The sequence below is a fragment of the Capra hircus genome, chromosome 24, assembly GCF_001704415.2.
Source record: "Capra hircus breed San Clemente chromosome 24, ASM170441v1, whole genome shotgun sequence".
In the NCBI taxonomy this organism is placed as follows: Eukaryota; Metazoa; Chordata; class Mammalia; order Artiodactyla; family Bovidae; genus Capra; species Capra hircus.
In genome coordinates, this window is record NC_030831.1 from 53070494 (window position 1) to 53093455 (window position 22962).

The following is a 22962-nucleotide window of genomic DNA, read 5'->3' on the forward strand; positions in this document are numbered from 1 at the left end:
AGAACAACTCCAACAAATATTCATTTATATAATCAAACGCTACCTCCTAAGCCTACCACATTAGTAGTGTATATACCAACACACAAATGTAGAGTAAAAGGAGATCGAGTAATTGTTAAGCGTCCACCATTAACTTAGGACTGTGCTAGGTCATAGAGGTCATTTAACGTCTTTTAGTTGTTACTCCAGTATTCTTGCCTGGACAATTCCATGGACAGAGGAGCCTGGCAGGTTATAGTCCATGGGGTCACAAATAGTTGGACATGAGTAAGTGACTAACACTTTCACTTTCACATACTTAACGTTGTTACTCACAATTTTGAAATGTATAATAGACTCAGATTCATGGAGTACTATATAGAATTCAGAATTTATTCAAGTGAAATAATATATGAAAACATATTTTAAAAATTCACAAAATGATTATTTAAGATGAAAAAGAGTTAGTTGTTCAGTTGTGTCCGACTCTTTGCAACCACATGGACTGTAGCCCCCCAGGTTCCTCTGTCTGTGGAATTTTCTAGGCAAGAATACTGGAGTGGATTTTTCCAAAGAAGACCTACAGATGACTAATAAACATATGAAAAGATGCTCGACATCACTCATTATTAGAGAAATGCAAATCAAAACCACAATAAGTTATCACCTCATGCCAGTTAGAATGGCTGCCATCAAAATATCTACAAACAATAAATGCTGGAAAGGATGTGGAGAAAAGGGAACCTCTTACATTGTGGGCCAAACTTCAAACTGGTGCAGCCACTGTGGAGAACAGTGTGGAGATTCCTTAAAAAAATTGGAAATAGAACTGCCATTTGACCCAGGAATCCCACTGCTGGGCATACACACCGAGGAAACCAGAATTGAAAGAGACACATGTACCCCAATGTTCATCACAGCACTGTTTACAATAATAGCTGGGACATGGAAGCAACCTAGATGTCCATTGGCAGACAAATGGGTAGAGAAGTTGTGGTACATATACACGATAGAATATTACTCAGCTGTAAAACAGAACACACTTGAGTCAGTTCTAATGAGGTAGATGAAACTGGAGCTTATTATACAGAATGAAGTTAAGTCAGAAAGAGAAATGGCAATACAGTATATTAATGCATATATATGGAATTTAGAAAGATGGTAACGATGACCTTATATGCAAGATAGCAAAAGAGACACAGATGTAAAAACAGACTTTTGGACTCTGAGGGAGAAGGCGAGGGTAGGATGATTTAAGAGAACAGCACTGAAACATGTACATTACCATATGTAAAACAGATGACCAGTTTGATGCCTGAAGCAGGGCACTCAAAGCCACTGCTCTGGGACAACCCAGAGGGATGAGGTGGGGAGGGACGTGGGAGGGAGGTTCAGGATGCGGGACACATGTGCACCCCTGGCCGGCTCATGTCGATGTATGGCAAAAACTACCACAACGTTGTGATTATCCTCCAATTAAATAAATAAATTTTTTAAATAAAAAGAGACCCATCTTCCAAAGGGAAGTTTTGACCTCTCCAAAGGGAAAGGTCAGAGCTGAGTGTCAGAAGATCACATCAGTGTGAGGGGTGGGTTTCAAATGTGCTTTCACATCCATTCTTCTTCAGGCTGAGACAGAGAGCTCCTCCAAAGATCACCAGCATCAGAGGTGCACGATTCCAGCAGTATGCACATTCCCTGCCCTCGCCTGGACCATGATGGGTCCTTCTGTCATTTACTATGCCGTTGTAATAATGCCTTTCCTTTCTTCTAAACACTTTTTTTCTTTATAAAAAGGACATGTTCATTATTTTTAAATTTAGAAAATATAAAAATGTTCTTGGCTAAGTAAGAAATTGGACCAGTAACTCCAAAATCATTTTGTGATTCTCCGCAGAGAATTAAAAAAAAAAAAAAAAGAATATTGGAGTGGGTAGCCATTCCCTTCTCCAGGGAATCTTCCCGACCCAAGGATCAAACCCAGGTCTCCTGCATTTGCAGGCAGACTCTTTACCATGTCAGCCACAAGCAAAGCCCATTTAGGATGAAGAAGGTAGCTTTAAAAATAAGAGCATAAGCGGGGAGGGGAGGGCAGTCAAAAGGAACAAACTTCCATTTATAAGCACTAGGGATATAATGTACAACATTATAAATATAATTAACACTGGTTGGTGTTATATATGAAAGTTGATAGAATAAATCCTGAGAGTTCTAATTACAAGCAAACTATATTGTTTCTATTTATTTAATTTTGTATCTATAGGAGATGGTGGGTATTCACTAAACTTACTGTTTAGTGGTGACCACTTTCTGATGTATGTAAGTCAAATCATTAAGTTGTACATCTTAACCTTACACAGTGCAGTGTGTTGATTATATCTCAGTAAAACTAGAAGAGAAACAAGGAGCCCAAATGTTACCAAGCAACGGAGGGAGCAGTAGTTTGAGCCCGGCACTCCGCATTCTTCATACGCCGCTGTATCCCTCCTCCGCACCACTTTACTGGGATAGCTTTCAAGGAGAATTTGGATCTCCTGATACTTTATCCAATGTTCTTTCCACTAAACTGCCATTGTGCTTAATCCAGCCTCAAGCCAGTGTTGATCTGGGGGGGGATTAAAATGTCCTTTGGAAATTTCTGACTCTAAAGACCCTGGAGTTAAAGCAAAATCCGCCAATAATTTTGTCAGTCTGCCTCTTTTTTTTTCCGGTAGTCATGCTAGTTCTGCTTCTGGTTTCTTTCAGCCTTTAAAGGGCGTAAAATTCACATTTCATAGTAAATCAGTTTTTAGTTGAAACCAATTGAAAAGCAGTTTCCTTTGGTTCAGCCTCCCTGCGAGGTCAGGTACTTGGAGGAACTCTCCAGCCTAGTCCAAGTAGTATCATCAAAATAAGCGTCCTATCCATAATCCAAGGCAACGGCACCCCACTCCAGTACTCTGGTCTGGAAAATCCCATGGACAGAGAAGCCTGGTGGGCTGCAGTCAATGGAGTCGCTAAGAGTCAGACACAACTGAGCGACTTCTCTTTCACTTTTCATTTTCATGCATTGGAGAAGGGGGTGGCAACCCACTCCAGTGTTCTTGCCTGGAGAATCCCAGGGGTGGGGGAGCCTGGTGGGCTGCCGTCTATGGGGTCACACAGAGTCGGACACGACTGAAGTGACTTAGCAGCAGCAGCAGCAGCAGCCATCTTACGGTATCAGATTTAAGACACAGCAGAACCATAAATAAAGATAACATTATCAGATAAGACAATAAATGAGACATAAGAGAATACTTTTAAAAAAATCTCTTTATATACCGATTACCCAATTCTACGTTTACTTTTAAAGGACTGCTTTAAAAATTGTATGCCCATGGTGCTGTGCTTTGTGGATACATTCATTTCATAGAATGGCCACGAGTACCTTGCCGATGTGTGAAATGTTCTAACGGACAATGATCTCTGCAGAATGATTTGAGCGCCAAAATTTCCAAAAGCAGTGTTTTTTTTTTAGTTGAACTGTTAATAGGACAGAATTATTGAGTTTTGCTAAGAATGCCAACAGAAGAGATCCAACCAAAATTCATCCTCTGTAAGGAGAGACTGATTTCACTTATGGGTTGAGGTATGAGATTACAAATAATGTTGTTACTTTTTCTCTCCTCATCACCTTCTTTGACCTAATAAAGTGTTAATAAAGTACTAACATTTCATAACCTTTCTCACACATACACACTCTGTACCCACACCCTGAGAAGACGGGTTAGAGGGGGAGAGTTAGTTAAGTTGGAGAGCAAGGATAAATACAGACCATATCTGGTCAATCCAGAATGGACATACAATAAATTTAAATTGTATAAAGAATAGGAATAGAATGCTTTGGTTTTGCATTTTGAACTTTTCACACCCACTATCATCTATGCTTCAGCTCACTCCCCACTATAGCTTTATAAGCTGGGCAGAGAATGCGCAGTATAAACGGGGAAATACACGCAGAGAGGCAAATGACCAGGGCTTACAAGCTGGCTTTGCTGTGTCCTGTCCTGTCACTTAATTTGTTCAATCTCATTTTTCTCATCTATGTGATTGGGGTGTTGACACCTGCTATAAAAAGAATAAGTAAGATTCTTTACAGCTGTGTATGTATGTAGAGATCTGTATGGGTAGGTTGTACAACTTGACAAAAGTCCCCATCAAACTAGAGCCTCAGATGACCTGATGGCATTATCCAGACCACTCCCCACAGGAGTACTTTCTACTTCAGTTAGTCCCACATCAGGCCAGACATTCATATTTTGATTGCCCAAAACTTTATATTGACCTTCCTTATCAAATAGAGAATTTTTTATATAATTTATTTTCTACTAAAGTGATTGCTCATTAGATATTTTACATAAAATTCCTTTGAAAATGCATTCACTGACTACTGATTAGAGCATGGGTATTACAGGAGATATGGAGTTATGCGAGATTCAGTGTCAGTCCTCAAAATTCTTACAGCTCCGTGGAGATTTGTCATGCATGTAAAATCCTATATATATACATATGTGTATGTATGTGTATAGGTATATGTACCATATATGACATACACAGTACCTATATTTCACACTAGACAATGCATGAAATATTGTAGCTAACATTTATTTAGTACCTACTCTGAGCCACATAACATGCTTTACTTTCACACTTTAATTAGTACTGTAAGGTTAGTGCTACGGCTATTTCTATGTTATAAATGAGGATACCGAGGCTCAGAGAGGTAGTGCCTATATATTCTGTGATCTGTCTCTCTCATGGACACACACACACACACACACACACGCACACACGCACACACACACACGGCCATGACTTCCCAGAGTACTTCCAGGCTAATGATTTATGATGAGCAGTAACCTTCCATAAAGTTCCTGAGAAAATTCAATGAATTCATGGTACCTAAATGATGCAGGTGTGTCATTTAGGAATACAAGCAAGGACAATAGTGCTTGGTTGTCTCCCAAATGCCAGTCGTGTCTATGTTCAAAGAGACAAGTTTTATTGAAGTGTGTCCTCCCTCCTAGCCAAATTCCCCATCCTTCTACTTCTAAGACTTAGTGGCATCATGACAGGGAAGGAGGGCAAGATTGGAAGTTATATATCAATACGTCAGATAGTAGCTGCCCATTTCATGTTTTTTTTTGATGGGGTTCCATCTTTCTGAATCTATAAAGTATTTTTACATTTATTTTGGGCTCACATTTTTATGACTTTTTTTTAAGAGGAGCTTCTGATAAATGTTTATGAGGTCATCACTTTAATAGGATGGATGGGCACATCATCGAAATATTATTAGTACAGTTAAATATTTATTTGGTTTTATAATGAAATGGAGGATTTTCATAGCTATAGTCTAAGAAGGATTCATAGTGAAATAAGAAAGATATACTGGAATAGCTAAGGAGGAGATAGGTATGACATAGGTGGAGACAAAATGTTTTCCTTGATTTTTCTAGATGTAGAAATACAACAAATGTAATAAACTTAAAAGTAAATGTTTAACCTTGGACGAAGATCAAGGACTAAATGGCAATCATAAATTGAAATGTGTAAGAGGCATAAGTAGTTTTAAATTTGCCTCATCATATGGAAAATACACATTAACCTGGGAGATTAACCTGTTTCATTATTATAATTTTGACCTATTGACTAAGCAATAGAGACAGATAATTTACTTTCTATTAAAATATCCTTAACCTGTTGTTTAAAAGACAAATAATGTATTCAGAAGATGAAAAATATTAACAGTTACGTAGTCATTTAAATTTTATCAAATTTATTGTTCTCTTCCTGATTAACTGCTCCCGTGACCGTACTTCCGTCTGTGTTTAATATGATCTGTTCATAAAGAAAGAAGAACACATGACACAATGTTGCTGCTGTCCATTTTCTTTATAATGGCTATCTAGATCCTACATCCATAAAAGTCTGTATCATAAGCCTTGTTTTAAAAAAATAATAAGCATTAGATTTCTAAAAAGTCATTTTATTATCTTTAGAAAATAATCATAATAATTTATGTGAAATATATAAAACATTAAAGCCTCTGAAAAAAAAGTTTTCAATTATTAGAAATAAATTGAAGTTCAAATCAGTGCAGATAACCTTACAAATGGAACTGACAGAAGGAAGTGGAATTGGCCCTGTCTCTGTGGTTATTGCCTCACTTGGGAAAATTTATCAGCTATGTGCCCCTTTGAACAACATAACACCTGATTTTATCGATTATGTTTTAGATGTACAATCAGCCGGTGTGAACTGGGACAGAAAGGAAATAAAGTCAGAGCTTTGTCCTGGGTCTTCTGCTGTTTGGAAATAAATTCCTTTTTTGTTGCTTTGGATAGTCTTCCTTTGTGTCTTGATTTACCAAGTTGATAGAGTTCATTTTTTTATCTCTTTTCTTATTTCCCACTTGTGTAGTCAGAAGACACAACGTCTCTGAGTTACACAGCAACGGGCCTCAAACCAAACACAATGTATGAGTTCTCAGTCATGGTCACGAAAAACAGAAGGTCCAGCACCTGGAGCATGACTGCACACGCCACCACGTATGAGGCAGGTATGTAAAGAAATGTTTCCACTACATATTTGCCGCTGGTATTTTCCAGGTTCCGAGGAATCTGGAACATGTGGGTGCTATGATGTCTAAATTACAATTAATCATGCATAAAATCATTCGTAGTACTTTTATATCAAATACTATTCTTCCAGCTCTAAATAAGAAAATGAGTTCCCAGTGGAATAACTAATCTGGTTTTAATTTATACATTAATTGTGGATTTCTGAATATAAATCTGCTGTTCAATACACTGAAGTAAAGGCATTTTGCTCTCTGTCCAATGCATGTGTGTCTTTGATCAACAGACATTGTAGATATTTACTTTTTTGGAAAAAAATTAGATGCAAAATGAAGAATTGCATTACAGCTGTAGGCTTGTGGATGCTTACCTCATGGGCTTCCCTGGTGGCTCAGACAGTAAAAGAATCTGCCTGTAATGCAGGAGATCCCTCGGTCAGGAAAATCCCCTGGAGAAGGGAATGGCTACACATTCCAGTATTCTTGTCTGGAGAATTCCATGGACAGAGGAGCCTGGTGGGCTACAGTCCATGAGGCTGCAAAGAATCGACATGACTGAGCAACTAACACACACACACACACACACACACACACACACACACACACACACAGTTGACTGGGAAGAAATTTCTAGGGAGTCGTGTTCACTGTTTGGAAATAAGGCAACACAATAGAAAACTTTCACGCATTTTGCAATAGTTCAAATCAAGAGTGAATGCAATTCACTGTAAATTTTTCCAGTCACATTTGCTATGGGTCATAAATGTTGAGTTTATAACCTTAGCAGACATGCAGCGCACTTCGCATTTATAGTTCGCAGAGATCCAACATCTGAAGGAAATAGGGTTTAACATACTTTTTAATAGCTTTCATGGTATTTCATCATATTTGGGGATAAACTATACCACACATTTCCAAATTCTAAAACGTATGGCAGTAAAGCTTTTATCTGAGTAAGTTGAATTTCGTTTTGCTTTTGAATTTGTCCCATAGCATGGCAGCTCTAATTTTAATTTCAAATTACTACCTTAACTCTGAGTTCACTAGGAATATTTTTATAATTCTGAGGGCACTTCTTTCTGTAAGAAGTTTTTTCTAGTTGTTTACTTTCAGCACTTTCTTCTTCTGTTTTACGTGTTTACATATATAAAATCATTCTAAAAATATGCCCAGGATGCCAGTGTTCTTAGCTTCTTAGGGAAAATTATACATTATGGGACTAATAAAAGTCATGCTGTTTCTTTTAACCTAAAAGGAGATGAAAGGAGTTAAATATAAACCAGTAAGGTATTTGGTCCTCCCTGGCTGAAAGAAAAGGAGTAGTAATTTCCTTATTCATTTTTCCTCATCATAAACATAAACACACAACAACATCTGACTTGATAAATGAACCCTATATTTCTCCTGAACTGCCTAGCCTTGTAAGGACATCAGTGTTGAGACCCATAGCTGACAGAAAGATATTAACTTTTAGAAATGTGACTGGTAGAAAGGGTGACTGTCCAAACAGATAATGATCTGGACAAAGGTGTAAATAGCCTATGGATAAGATTCGTGGATGATGATGAGAAGCGAGAAGTAATTTGCAAGTGTCTGCACATTTTAAAACCGTGAGAAGAAAATGAAGCGAATGAAATAACTCTGGAGTTTGCTTCTAATTCTGTAATAATGCAAAGACTCTATGGGGCCACATATGATGCACTTGTGCTGCAATTGCTCATAATAAGGATAATGGCAGCTGACAAATTCTTGAAATGAAACATACATTCTGTCCCGGTGTTAAATCTGTAATTCCACTCTAGTTAATTTAGGTAGACTCCACGTATTCTCCTTTCTTCCATCAGCATTCAGTTTCCCAGAAGAGAGAATCACACAGCTACAGAGAGTGAGATGGAGGCCAGGAAATTCCTATTTGATGTTGCTCCCAGCTCACATGACAGAGAGGAGACCTTGTCCCCCAAAGGAAAAAGCCACGTGTTTCTCTAAATGAAGGAGGAGAGGGTAGCATCTGAGCAGTCCAAACACAAATGCCCAAGATGTTGGTGTGTGTTTATGTTCATGAGGGGAAAAAATGAATGAGGACATTACTGCTGCTTCTTTTTAAGTGGTTAAGAATCCACCTTACAATGCAGGGGGTGGCTGTTCCATTACTGGTCAGGAACTAAGATCCTCCATGCCAGGAGCAACTAAGCCCCCCAACTACTGAGCCTGCTGCCCCCCCACCCCCTGTAGAGAGCTCCTGCACCACAATGAAAGATCCCACGTGACGCAGTGAAGATCCTGCCAGCCGTAACTAAAACCCAGTGCAGCCAAATAAACTTAAATATATTTCTTAGCTTTAAATAAGTATGAGGGAACAGTGTGCAGGTCATATGATAATCCTAAACATCTAAGGCATTGATTCTAATACCAGAATCTAGTCATGTGGCTTGAGGAAAAAGAAAACTTTTCTCAGCACCTGAAATAGATTAGTCGTTAGTTTTTTTTGTTGTTGTTGTTTGTTTTTTAATAACCAGCTCTTCAGTGTATTATTTTGCTAGTTTAAGCTGGAGTCATTTTATATTTTTTGAATATCAACCTAGATTCAGTGAAGCAATCTAATCATCACCATTTGTTTTCTAAATAAGCATCAATTTTAATTTTAACGCAGTTAAGAAAAAACAGGTTAGTTAGAAAAACAAGTGTTTTAATTAATTCCAAAATTGGAGAATGTCTTATGATATTTGGTTTCAGTTAGTTCAATTGCTCAATCATGTTTGACTCTTAGCGACCCCATGGACTGCATCACGCCAGGCTTCCCTGTCCATCACCAACTCCCAGAGCTTGCTTGAACTCATGTCTATCAAGTCAATGATGCCATCCAACCGTCTAATCCTCTGTCATCCCCTTCTCCTCCTGCCTTCAATCTTTCCCATCATCAGATGGTGACTGTAGCCACAAAATTAAAACACACTTGCTCCCTGGAAGAAAATCTATGACAAACCTAGATAGCATATTAAAAAGCAGAGATATTAGTTTGCTGACAAAGGTCTGTCTAGTCAAAGCTATGGTTTTTCCTGTAGTCGTGTACAAATGTGAGAGTTGGACCATAAAGCTGAGCACTGAAGAATTGATGCTTTTGAACTGTGGTGTTGAAGAAGACTCTTGAGAGTCCATTGAGCAGCAAGGAGATCAAACCAGTCAATCCTAAAGGAAACCAGTCCTGAATAGTCGTTAGAAGGACTGATGCTGAAGCTGAAGGTCTAATACTTTGGTCACATGTTTGGTATAATACTCTAATTTTTGGTTATCTATTACCTTCCTGGGCTTCCCCGTAGCTCAGCAATAAAGAATCTGCCTGCCAATGCAGGAGACATGAGTTTGATCCCTAGGTCAGGAAGACCCTCCTGGGCAAGGAAATGGCAACTGTCTCTAATATTCTTGCCTGGGAAATCCCATGGACAGAGGAGCCTGGTGGACTATAGACCATGCAGTTGCAAAACAGTTGGATACAACTGATCAAGTAAACCACAAATTACCTTTCTATCTGTGGCTCAGAAAATATCTTGAATGATCTCTTTATGTGACTAACCCTTCCCTAAGGTAGCCTTGCCTATTCAGTGTTTCACTATTACAAATCTTTTTTTTTCTTTTGCAAGAATGTTCTTTCTATTTCTTTCCATTAAAAGATATATATGAAACTTCCCCTGTGGCTCAGCTGGTAAAGAATCCACCTGCAATGCAGGAGACCCTGGTTTGAATCTTGGGTCAGGAAGATCCTCTGGAGAAGGGAAAGGCTACCCACTCCAGTATTTGGGCCTGGAGAATTCCATGGAGTGTATCGTCCATGGGGTCGGAAAGAGTCGGACACCTCTGAGCGACTTTCACTTCCCTTTTACTCAAAGATCTTCCCTTCCTTGTGCTTCTTTCTTCTCCTCTTTCTTTTTCCAAAAAGAAAAAAAAAAAAACTTTAAGTATAGTGAGTACTTTGTCAGGATATTACTGTTAGTACAGCTCTGGTTAATTTAGAATCTTAGTGGCTTTGAGTGGAGAAGGGAATGGCAACCCACTCCAGGATTCTTGCCTGGAGAATCCCATGGATGGAGGAGCCTGGGCTACAGTCCACAGGGTCGCAAAGAGTCGGACACAACTGAGCGACTTAACTAACTAACTAGTGGCTTTGAGAATCGGGGTATTGGAAATAAAATGGTACAGTAGATGGGAATGTTGGGTGTCCCTCTGTCTGGAATTCTTTTAGTAAGAGAGGCTGGAAATAGAGTGTCAGTAATACTCAGATTCTATACTATACAGTCATTAGAAACACCGAAGAGAATTGCAAGTGTGGAGAGGCATTCAGACTTAAGACCAATTCGTAATACACAGCAGGTGAATGTAATACACAAGCATTCCTGTGCAGAGATCAGGAAATTGCTCTGAACCCCAGTGTGGAAGTTAGGTACGTTCCTAAACTGCCTGCGTCACATCCAGGGTAACTGAAAAAGACTGTAGGCAATAGACTGGGGCACTGCAAGTTACCTGGAAGGAAAAGGAACTGTGTTTCAAAGCATAACCAGTGAGAAAGCAGGTCAAAGGGAGTCTGAAAGGTGCTGGCTGAGGTTGGCCAGTTTGCTGTTGCCTTTGAAGTGTATTTAAACTTCTGATGAGCAACATACAGGGGAAGGAAAGTCTTTTTATCCTTCCAGGCTTTTGGCTGAGAGTCCCTGTAATAAGAGACAGATGAACAGGAGGAAAACAAACAGACGTCTGATAATAAGTATAGATGATTGTACATGGAAGAGACCCAAGAAAACAGTAATCCCCCCAAATGGCCACCATCTTCAATACCATCTCCAGCTAAAGACAAAGATTCTGGGAGGTTAGGGAGCCAGTAACGGGAATTTTTCAGGCAAATCGCAATAAACAAGGGCGTGGTCATGTACATTGAAGTGTCTGTCTCCTCGTCATCCTCCTCCAAAAGGGAAATGAAATGTTAGTCGCTCAATCATGTCCAACTCTTTCTGACGCCATGGACTGTAGCCCCCGGGCTCTTCTGTCAATGGAGTTCTCCAGGCAAGAATACTAGAGTGGGTTGCCATCCTCTTCTCCAGGGGATCTTCCTGACCCAGTGATTGAACCTGGGTCTCTCACATTGCAGACAGATTCTTTATCGTGTGAGCACCAGGGAAGCCCATGGCACATAAAGGGGGATACCTTATAAAACATAAATTTCTCTTTTATGAGAAGGTAACTTCTACTTGGTTTTCAGAACTTTTCTTCTGTCTGCTTTTTAAAAAAATAATCAACTTAAGATAATTCTTATGCCAAAGAGACAAAATATTTGGGGCTGGCGATTTCTGCTCCCCTCAAACAACATTGGGAAGAGTAGCTCTAAGCAAGACAGGGTTTCTTGACATCTTTACTTCCTTCCAGTTTGATCCTTCTACCAAGGCAGGAGATGCAAGAGAGGCAGGGTCGATCCCTGGGAAAGGAAGATCTCCTGAAGAAGGGAATGGCAACCCACTCCAGTATTCTTGCCTGGGAAATCCCATGGACAAAGGAGTTTGGTGGGCTATAGTCCACAGGGTTGCCAAGAGTCCGACATGATTAAATGACTGAGCACACACATGCCAGTTGATACTAAGACCCTCATAGATTCCTTGTCTCCTCTCTTTTCAAATATTTCTTTTCCTTCTTGTTGGGAAATAACCAGATGTTACCTAAGCAAAATGTTGTGACCTGCATTTAAATTCATTTTTTAAGGAAAAGATAGCGTTAGGTGAAGTTTCACTTACAAATCCTGCAATCGTAACAGAATGTATGTTTCTCGGAGACATGTAGCCATTGATCTTGCTAACTTTTATAATGGTTCTTGAATTTTAGTGAATCGCTCACTTGAAAATGCCAATTATACTTTTCTCTATAGTCATACATATTCCGTTTTCCTCTCTGTAGTCTCACCTTTGAAAGGCAGTTAACTTCCTGGAAAAATATTAATTCCTATGTCTTTGCTTAATTCAGATACTTAAATCATCCATGGTAAAATAAGCATGATATATGGCATGATAGATCCTGCGTGTCAGCATCGTGATTAGAAGCCCCATAAATGTCTGTTTTCTTTCACATCCAATGACAAGACCATGTTTCTGTTTCACCTCACAGCCCCGACCTCTGCTCCAAAGGATTTGACAGTCATTACTCGAGAAGGGAAGCCTCGCACTGTCATCGTGAGCTGGCAGCCTCCTTTGGAAGCCAATGGGAAAATTACTGGTAGGCATCTCAGCTTTATTTCCTGTGCTGCTCCGCGTGGCCTGCCGTGGCTTACCTCCCGCACGCCGCTCAAACCTCTTATGTATTAGGTTTCTGTCCCAGCATCTCAGTTGACTCCTGACCCTCTCTGATTGTCTCCTCTTACCGCGGCTGACCTTGGAATTCTTCTAACGGAGCCTACAAATACACACCCCAGCACATTTCCTTTGTGTTGCTTCCTGAAAGATGTGTATTCCAATTAGTGTAGACCTTCTCTGTTTCATTCTGTGTGGTGTTAGGATAACCTCTTAATGGAACTCCTTTGAGCCTAAATGACTAAAAAGAAGCCAGCTGTTGGGCAATTATAAAATACAAAAGACACTTAATGGCCATGTATTTTCCTAGGAAACAGGAAGGAGACTTGTCTGAGGGTTTTTAGTTTCTCACTTAGCTCTTAGCTTCTTACTTAAATCATAAGGTTCAGAAAACATTTGGTATTGATGGATGGAAATTGAACTTAATGAATATTTCACAGTGACAGATTTTATTTTGCCAAATATTACGGATAACATCGATGCCTAATTAAAGCATCCATTAGAAGCCTGTAATGTTAATTTAGTATGAAAAATATAATGGAGTTCTATTAGAGATTTTGCATTTAAATGATCACTTTAGGCTTTTAATAGATGTCTCCATAGCATATAATTATTATGAAAAATATTGTATAACTAAAAATGTGCACATTATAGTCTAATTAACTTGAACCATTGGGTTAGGCACATGTAAGAGTCACTCCTGTTTCTGCATTTTTGCATACCAAGAGTGGATAGCACTAGTATACATTAACAAAGGAATTCAGCCATTCTCTGGTACAGAGATAAGCATGGGAATTACAGTTCAGACGGCACACGCACTTGATGTGAGTTACTTTTTGAATTTTACAAAATGAAAAGGTAATGTGAAAATTCCAAATGTGGTTTAAATTTAAGCTGAAGACTTTTTTTCTCCAAGAAATTGCTCTTCCTACAATAGCAAACAAAATTTTAATTTGAGCTGACAAATATGGAAAAAAAAAGAGGGACATACAATCTCCCCAGAATCTGATATACTCAGTTGTTACTGTGCCAGACCTTCTAAAACTGAGGCTGGCTCATTCTAATTTTTTGTTTTTCTCCACTCAGTGTTATGACCTCTTTCCATTGGTTCTATTTCAGTACTTTTGGAGATCTGATTTGTTTACATGATGACTTCCATTATGTTATTAACAGTTGTTTATAAGCATATGGTAAGTCAACAGATAATAAGTTTAAGAAGAAAACCATCCAGAGTAGGAATTTCTGAATAAAAATAAGTTCTAATAGAAAAAAATATACTTTGGGGTAAAGGATAAAAAAAGTCATATATTACCCAGTTCTTCACTTTATTTAAATAAATCTCACCAAATGGTCTATGCGAAAAATAGAATGTGTTTTCAACTCTGAAACAAAAAAGCTTAATTTTGCTTTTCAGTTGGAACAAAAAATGGAAGTCGGCCCCTAATTAAGAAATGTAAATTAATCTGAGTGATAAAATTTTGTATGCTAATGTCACAGTGCATGTATAAGAAACAGTGTTCACAGATTTTATTTAGAATTGTATGTTCAGTAATTCTCATTACTAAAAATCTATTCTTTCACAATTGCATAGTTTAAGTATGAAAAGAACTAATTTTCCCCTTTAAAGAATGGTTTATTTGTTAAAGTCAGTTTATAATTATCATTCTAAGCTATTTTGACTCAATTCAACAGGGAGCAAACACTAAGAACCCTGAATACAACTTTAAACAACACTTAAAACAACTTCCGTTCCATGCCTATTTTGATACTTTGATTCAAATCAATTCCAAAAAATAGTATGATAAAATATTTAAAGCACCAGCTCTTTAGACTGAGGGCCCAGATTTTCTGCACTCAGTTTCTTATGAAAGTCCAAAGGAAGACATGAGTTCTCTTCCAGTGTGTCGGGGCACATGTTTACGTGTGTGGAGGAATATACTCCTGTCCTGCTTCCATATTTCTTTGTTTTCCTAAATCCCTCCATGCCCACAGTAGAACAGGATCATTAAGAACCCAGCCTTCTGATGGAGATGCCTGAGCAAGTTATTTCATCTCCCCGCGTCTCCCTTTAGGACTCCTTTATAGAATTGTTATAATAAAGGACTGAGAACAGTCCCTGATACCCTGTGAGCACTGAAATAATTTAGTGATTATTCTTCCCAGTTGAAATTCATTCTAGAGCAGGTGTTCATCAACGTGCTCTGCTCAGAACCCAGACCATCAGCTTGTAAGTGTACGTGATGATAAACCTGTGTGTGTGGGTGTGGACACGCATGCACTCAGTTGCGTCTGACTCGGTGACCCCATGGACAGCAGCCTGACAGGTTCCTCGATCCGTGGGGTTTTTCGGCAAGGATAGTGGAGTGGGTTGTCATTTTCTCCTCCAGGGGATCTTCCCAACCCAGGGATCAAACCTATGTCTCCTGTGTCTCCTGCATTGCAGGCAGCTTCTTTACCACTGAGCCGTATAGATATGTGTATATATGTGTACATAGACTTATATTTCAAAAAGGTGAAACAAAAAATGTTGACAAGGGAGATCCAGATTATTCCAGTGCCTCAGTTCCTTGATCATAAGCTGGCAGCTTGGGAATTTAGACTGATATTTTCAGAAGAAAATGGTTCCAAATGAATTAAACATTTAGTATAAGCTTGTCATTTTCCTCAGCACTTTTATATTACAAGTAGTCATATGTTCCCTATTCTTCTGTTTTGAAATAAAGAGTCAAGGGCCTTCTGGGGTAAATAATTCTCCTAAAGTCAAATAACCAAGAAATAGCAGAGCTAGGGTATAAAACTCAGGTTCCTACTCATAACTATTACACTAAGCTTTGTTCTTCTTACTAGTACTGGCCCAAATCAGTGACAGTCAACTGATTTATGACTTAATTTGTCTGAGGACAGATTGAGCATAGAACCTTTTTAAAACTCCCTGAGTGATTTTAATATATAACTAGAATTGTGAAACATTGATCTAAATAAATACAGCATCCAACATTAAGATCAAACACTAATATAGATAGAAGAGAGCTTCAGAGGTTGTTTCCTTATCAATACCATCTAATGACTAAGGTTACACCCTCTTTTTCTGTGTATTTTGACACTCTAGTCCCATTCCTTTCCTTGAAATTCTCTTCTCACTTGACTTTTGTAAACCTGCCTAACCACTTTTCTTCCCAGTTCCAGGCTGTAATTTCTCAGTCCCCTAGTCATCCTTTTCTTCCACTGTTCCAGAAGTGCTATTTCCCAGAATGCAGATCTTTTTGTTCTTTTTGTTACTTTCTCTGAAAAAAGTTATCCATGCTATAGCCAGGACTTCAGTGAACTTGCAGTTAATGTCTCTGAAATCTGTATCTCCATCCAAGGAGTTCTAAATATACACATCCCGTCTCACTGTACATTTGCACTTCTCTGTCTTACTGGAAACTGGTTCTACTCCCCAAGCCCTCTTTCCGCTGTTCTTCTCTTTTCAGTCTAACACCCACCACAAACAGCCAAGTGGTGCACTATTATATTCTGGAATAGGTTGTTAGCTCATTGACATTGTGAACACTCACACTGGAATCACATGTGTCTATTATTCTTACTTGCATCTTTTCAGAAGCTTCCACCATTCACCCAACTGCAGAAAGTGGCAAGTTAGTCTCATCTTGACTTCTTCCTGTCCATCCCCTTTCCATATTATCATGCAAGAAAATCTAAATGCTTATAGTACAAGGCTGAAAGCTCTAGGAGAACAGAGTGTCAGATTTTGTTTAATTCTTTCTCCCCAGTAACAATATCTTTGACACTCAATAGGTAATTAATAAACATCTGTTGAGTGGAACGATCATCAAATTGATATTCAACATATTGTTTGATTTGACTCTGTAGTACCAGCTTCCAAACAAGGTATTTATTAAGCCTTCTTAATATAAATAAATAAAAGCTTTAGCATTTACTAAATGGTTACTGTTTCCTGTGGTCATGTATGAATGTGAGAGTTGGACTGTGAAGAAGGCTGAGCGCCGAAGAATTGATGCTTTTGAACTGTGGTGTTGGAGAAAACTCTTGAGAGTCCCTTGGACTGCAAGGAGATCCAACCAGTCCATTCTGAAGGAGATCAACCCTGGGATTTCTTTGGAAGGAATGATGCTAAAGCTGAAACTCCAGTACTTTGGCCACCTCATTCGAAGAGTTGACTCATTGGAAAAGACTCTGATGCTGGGAGGGATTGGGGGCAGCAGGAGAAGGGGACGGCAGAGGATGAGATGGTTGGATGGCATCACTGACTCAATGGATGTGAGTCTGAGTGAACTCTGGGAGTTGGTGATGGACATGGAGGCCTGGCGTGCTGCAATTCATGGGGTCGCAAAGAGTCGGACACGACTGAGCGACTGAACTGAACTGAAAGATAATTTAATAGAAATACCCGTATATTTTAAGTTTTTAAAGTTCATTATCTCACAGCAACTTGTTTTCTCATAAGTTAATTAAGGCATAACTTGGATAAAACAAGTTGCTCAAGGTTGTAACAAAGTTAGTTAATATTAGCAGTATTACTTGAGGTCAAGCCTTCCTGAATCCATAACCCATAATTTTTGACCACAAAAAAATAGAAAATTGGTCCTCATTTTTAATATATCTACCTCTGTGTACATATATTTATTAGAATCAGTTCTTTAAAGATGAGAAGCCCCCTTTGGGCTGAGCTCCTTGCTGGGAGGGGCCAGTTCTATATGGTCTTCCCGGTTCTTATCAGCCTTCCTGATCCGTAGAAAGAGATCAGCCATGAGTGGAAGTATGGAAAAGGACAGAAGAGAGATGAGAGGTGGAGGTGAATACTTTCTGACACTTTGCTTCTGGAACGACAACTACGTATTCGTATATGTGCATGTGAGCTAAGTCGCTTCAGTCGTGTCCAGCTCTTTGCACCCTAGGCACTGTAGCCCACCAGGCTCCTCTGTCCGTGGGATTCTCTACGCAAAAATACTGGAGTGGGTTGCCATGCCCTCCTCCAGGGGATCTTCCTGACCCAGGGATCGAATCCATATCTCTTATGTCCCCTGCATTGGCAGGCATTTTTTTGTTTTAACCACTAGCACCATCTGGGAAGCCCAGCTATTTGTATAAGTAGAGTCAAAATGAAAGATGCATGATGCTATGTTTTATATTTATTTAGACAAATGGTATTTCCATGTGAGAATGCCCAGGTAAATTAATAAACCCAAATGGTTTTGCAACCTGTGGTAGAATATAATACTCTTTCAGTCAGTGTGGTGGATAAGAGATAAAAATGAAGCGGAAAAAATATAAAATTAGACAGAGAGGAATGAACATATGGATACAGAAAGGTAGCGACAAACCTATGAATGCATCCCAGCCTGTGTGGCTATGTGGAAATCTCCAAGGTGAGACTTCAGTAGTGGACTTAATAGCCTCGAAACATATTAAACTCATTCACTAAGTGACGTTCTGTGGTTTCTCTAAGGCTAGATTTTAGAGTTCCGAGTAATGTAGTCTGTTTATGTTCTCCATCTCAGTATTCAAATTTATAACCAATGATGGTTCTTTTTTATTTTAATAAGTTTAAGAAAATTGCTTAAATACAAATTGGGGTCAGAACCTGATGTAGCACTTTTAGCTTTACTTATGTGATGCCAGAACTGTCATTTTTTAAAAACATTTTATTTATTATTATTATTATTTTGGCCACACCGTGTGGTATGTGGGATCTTAGTTCCCCAACCAGGGATCTAACCCACACCCCCTGCAGTGGGAGCGTGATGCCTTAACCACTGGACTGGGAAGTCCAGGGAAGTCTTGGAACTGTCATTTTAAAATGCTTCAGTGAATACTCTTCACATAGAAAAACAATAAAGGCAAGTATTATATTCTTAATGGAGAAAATCAGGAATAATTGTAGCCGACATGGGATGGGAGCACAGTCATCCAGACTTTCAAGTTTGTCGTGCTCTTACAAGAGCCCATGAAAACTTGAACAATTTCATTAAATGTCATAAATTTAAAATTTAAATACTTACAGGCTAAGGGGTTTTATTCAATAAGTGAGTTTCCATACCTATTATCCAGAGACTATTTTATTAGTTTTTTTGAAGAATAAGAAGTAATATAAGACATGGCTCCTAAACTAAGGGAATGTTTTTATTCTTTTGAAGAGATAAGATATGCACGTTATAAGAGCTAGAAAAGTATTATTAGTGCCAGGCCCTTCTTTTCAATAGATGTGGTTTCTTTGGGCACAAAAATGGAGACTCCTCTGGCTTAAAGAGTAGTAGGAGATTTTATTGATGTTGACCACAGGGGCTGAGTTCTCAGTGAATGGACACCTATGAATCAGAAACAACTCCTTTATCCAATGGTATTTTACAATCCCTTTTGAATTGCAGTCTTCCAATTTTAATACCATCCAGAGGGAGGAGTCATATAACCTTTATAAATTTTGCAGACTTTTTTTTGTTGTTGTTAAGTCCTTTATCTTTCCCTGAGCTTGCCACATCTTAGTCATTCATATTTGTAGCATCAACATCTCAACAAATATATTACAAAAATTACTGAATTAACACGATCAACTAAAGCAGTGATTCCTGACTATACTGGAAGACAGAAGTCACTAGGGTGCAGATTCCTGGGGTTACCAGAAATCTATTACACTTGTCACTGCAGTGTAATAACGTCACCACAAATTTAGCAGCTTACAAGCACACACACTTGCAATCTCACTGTTTCTGTCAGTCAGGAATCCAATCTCAATTTAGCCGGGTAATCAGCTTTAAGGTCTCTTACAAAGTGGTAATCAAGGAGTTGGCTTCAGCTGATGTCTCACTTGAGGCTTACCTGGGGAAACCCTGGCATCTAAGCTTAAGTAGTTGTTGGCAAGACTCAGTTGCTCACTGGCTGTTGATCAGTTGCAGACTCAGTTCCTTGACACGTGGTCTTCTCCATCTGGCAACCTATTTCATCAAAGCCAACAAGGGAGTCTGCTAGCAAGACAGAAGTTACAACTCATGCAACATCATCATGGAAGCAATAGTCCATCACATTTGCTTTATTCTCTTGGTTAAAAGCAAGCCTTAGGTCCTGTCTAAACTCAGCGAGAAAGGACTGCACAAAGATATAAATAACTACCAGGAGGCAGGCATAATTGGGGATTATCAAAGACTTGTCTGCCATCTCTCCAGTCAAAATGCCCTCAGCCCAGGAGAGGCTCAGTGGGACAAATTAAGAGAATAGCATTGACATAATGTGCTACCATGTGTAAAATAGCTAGTGGGAACCTGATGTATATGTAACACATAGGGAGCTCAGCTTGGTGTTCTGTGATGACCTGGAGGAGTGGGAGGGAGGCTCGGGAGTGAAGGGATATATGTTTACATATAACTGATTTATATTGTTACACAGCAGAAACTAACACAACATTGTTCGTTTTAATTTTAATTTTAAATTAAAATTTTTTTAAAACCAAAATACCCTTTCTTGAACTCTGTGGTTTGTAACTTATACCGAGTCCCCAGGTAATTCTTATGATGAGGCAGATTTGAGAAACAACAAAGTCAAAAAAAGTGGAAGCCAAATTAAAATAGATGCAAGGTTTCAGCATTGACAAGAATTTAAGAGGAATGGACTTCCAGAAGAGGTAGTTTGTGGCATTGCTCAATCCTGAAGAATCACAAGGAAGAAGTATCCAGTTCACCGTCTAGAACACATCCCCTAAACTGAGATATAATCCTGTAAATTACTATAGGATTAAGTGAAAATGATGCAAAATCATATAAGTATTCTTCTATGTACTGGAATGGATTACAGAGTTCACAGAAAGGAGAGTTCACTATAGAGGAAGGTTTCCTATGTTAGATGTAGCTGAAACTGGACCTTGATGGATGGGTAGAAGTTGGATGAAGAAAGAAAGGAAAGGTGAAGTGGTGTGAAGAATAAGAGGGAAGTAGGAGTGAGCACAGCATGGAAATCAGCCTTCCTGGAGTGAGGGTTGTGCTGAGATGTAAGAAGTGTGCGTGCTTGTTTTGGCAGGGAAGTGAATCTGAGTTAGAGAACCTTCTGACATGACCTCTGAAAGAACTATGTATGAAGGTCCTTGGTCAAATTGGGGCAAGTGGGACTGAAAAGGAAGGACTAGGGGAATCAAAAGAGGATAGCTTTTTATTTTTATTTTTTTAGAGCTTTCTTCTTTATCCTAGTATACTGCTTTACATTGTCATGTTAGTTTCAGATGTACAACAGAGTGGATCAGTTATATGCATATGTATATCCTCTCCCTCTTGAGCCTCCCTCCAACCTCCCCCATCCCACCTCTCTAGGTCATCACAGACCACCAAGCTGACCTCCCTCTGCTATGGAGACAATTGGTTTTAAAAGTGTTACTTGCAAAGAAATGTATTCCATCCATAAGCTCAGACCTAGAGATAAAGTTGATGGCCTATCTAATGCAGATACCATTGCAGAATTTTAACAGAGATAGGGGCTGCACATTCATGTAGCAAAGGCACCTGCAATGAGTTGTTTTATAGTTTATACTGCACTATTATCTGATATATATTGTAATATAAAGTGATGAATTAGTGCTTTAAAATAAAAGCTACCTTAAATATTAGCCAAATAAAATGTTAGAGTATAAATAGTTTACAAGGATAACTAGATCTGTTTGGGTGCATATTAGATTACCACCATTGAGAACACTACTGTTATTCAAGTAAGATATCCCTTAACACAGAGGATGAATGATACTATCAAATGACGAATTTATTAATGTTTGAAATATTAACTAGATAACCTACAGTAATCCAAAAATACTTCTTCTTTCTGTTTGTTTATTTTTGCTTAGGTGGGATGGGCTAGGGGAAAGAGTATTGGATTTTTAGTATGGTGATAGAGGATTTATCCTAGCCCTTTATCAGTTAGCTTGAGTTCTTCTCAGCTTTATCATCTATGAAAAGAGAGCAAAAGTATCCCTGCCAACCTCACAGAGTTATTACAGTAATCAAATATGATCATTTATTTTTATGGCACTTTAAAATATTGGGCATTTTATACTTTTCAATGTATTTTTATTATTTAAACACTAGCCAAAATAAACATTACTTATTTTCATTATTGAATACAGTGAAAATGACAGACTTGTTATCTATCTTTTAAGTTTTTCCTCGTTTGTATATTAGAGCAAACCAATAATCAGGATTTACAGACAGCAGAAACCTTACATTTTTAAATATGGCAAATAGCTTTATTTTAACAGCTTATTCCATTTTTTAGATCCTGTACACTGAAGTAATTCTTTTTCTAATCTTTGCAATACCCCCCAGAAAAACTCATTACTTGCCAAACTGGATACTGCACTTTATAGATTGTGGATATATAATAATCCTTGAAAATTGTATTTGGGAAACATGGATGTTTGGAAACAAGTAGTGCACGTAGTCAGTACACTAAACAAAGGTGTGTTCATTTATTTTTGCAGCTTACATCTTGTTTTACACCTTGGACAAGAACATTCCAATTGATGACTGGATTATGGAAACAATCAGTGGTGATCGGCTTACTCATCAAATCATGGATCTCAACCTGGACACTGTGTATTACTTTCGAATTCAAGCACGAAATGCCAAAGGAGTGGGGCCTCTCTCGGATCCCATCCTCTTCAGGACTCTGAAAGGTTGGAATCATTTCCTGTCATTTCCTTTTCTTTCTTTTTTTTTTTTTTTTTTCCCCTATGGAGCGGTTATAAAATAGTTTTGAAGTCTGTTTAGGGAATTGCCTTAAACCATCTCTGTTGGCACCATGACTACAGTGGACGTTCAAAAGAAGTTAAAATGCAAATTAAAACCAAAATGAGACATCACCTCAAGCCTGTTAGAATGAGTGTCATCCCAAAGACGAGACAACGAATGCTACCTTGGCTATGGAGAGGAGAGAACCCTAGTGCACCCATTGGGTATGTAAATTGGTGCAGCCACTATGGAAAACAGTATGGAGGCTCCTCAAAAAATTACAAATAGAAATACCAGATGATCTAGCAATTCCACTTCTGGGAATATATTCAAAGACGAC

At 38.6% G+C, this 22962-nt stretch overlaps 1 protein-coding gene across 1 annotated transcript in view; it reads left to right on the forward strand.

Annotated features, from left to right (window-relative positions):
• The window catches only part of LOC102173800 (netrin receptor DCC), a 92182-nt gene that overhangs the window by 17669 nt on the left and 51551 nt on the right, over nt 1-22962 (forward strand). Inside the window, exons 5-7 of the mRNA XM_018039362.1 lie at nt 6424-6562; nt 12719-12826; nt 22373-22567. Coding sequence (XP_017894851.1) covers nt 6424-6562; nt 12719-12826; nt 22373-22567 — 442 coding nt within the window. The remainder of the gene's footprint in view (nt 1-6423; nt 6563-12718; nt 12827-22372; nt 22568-22962) is intronic.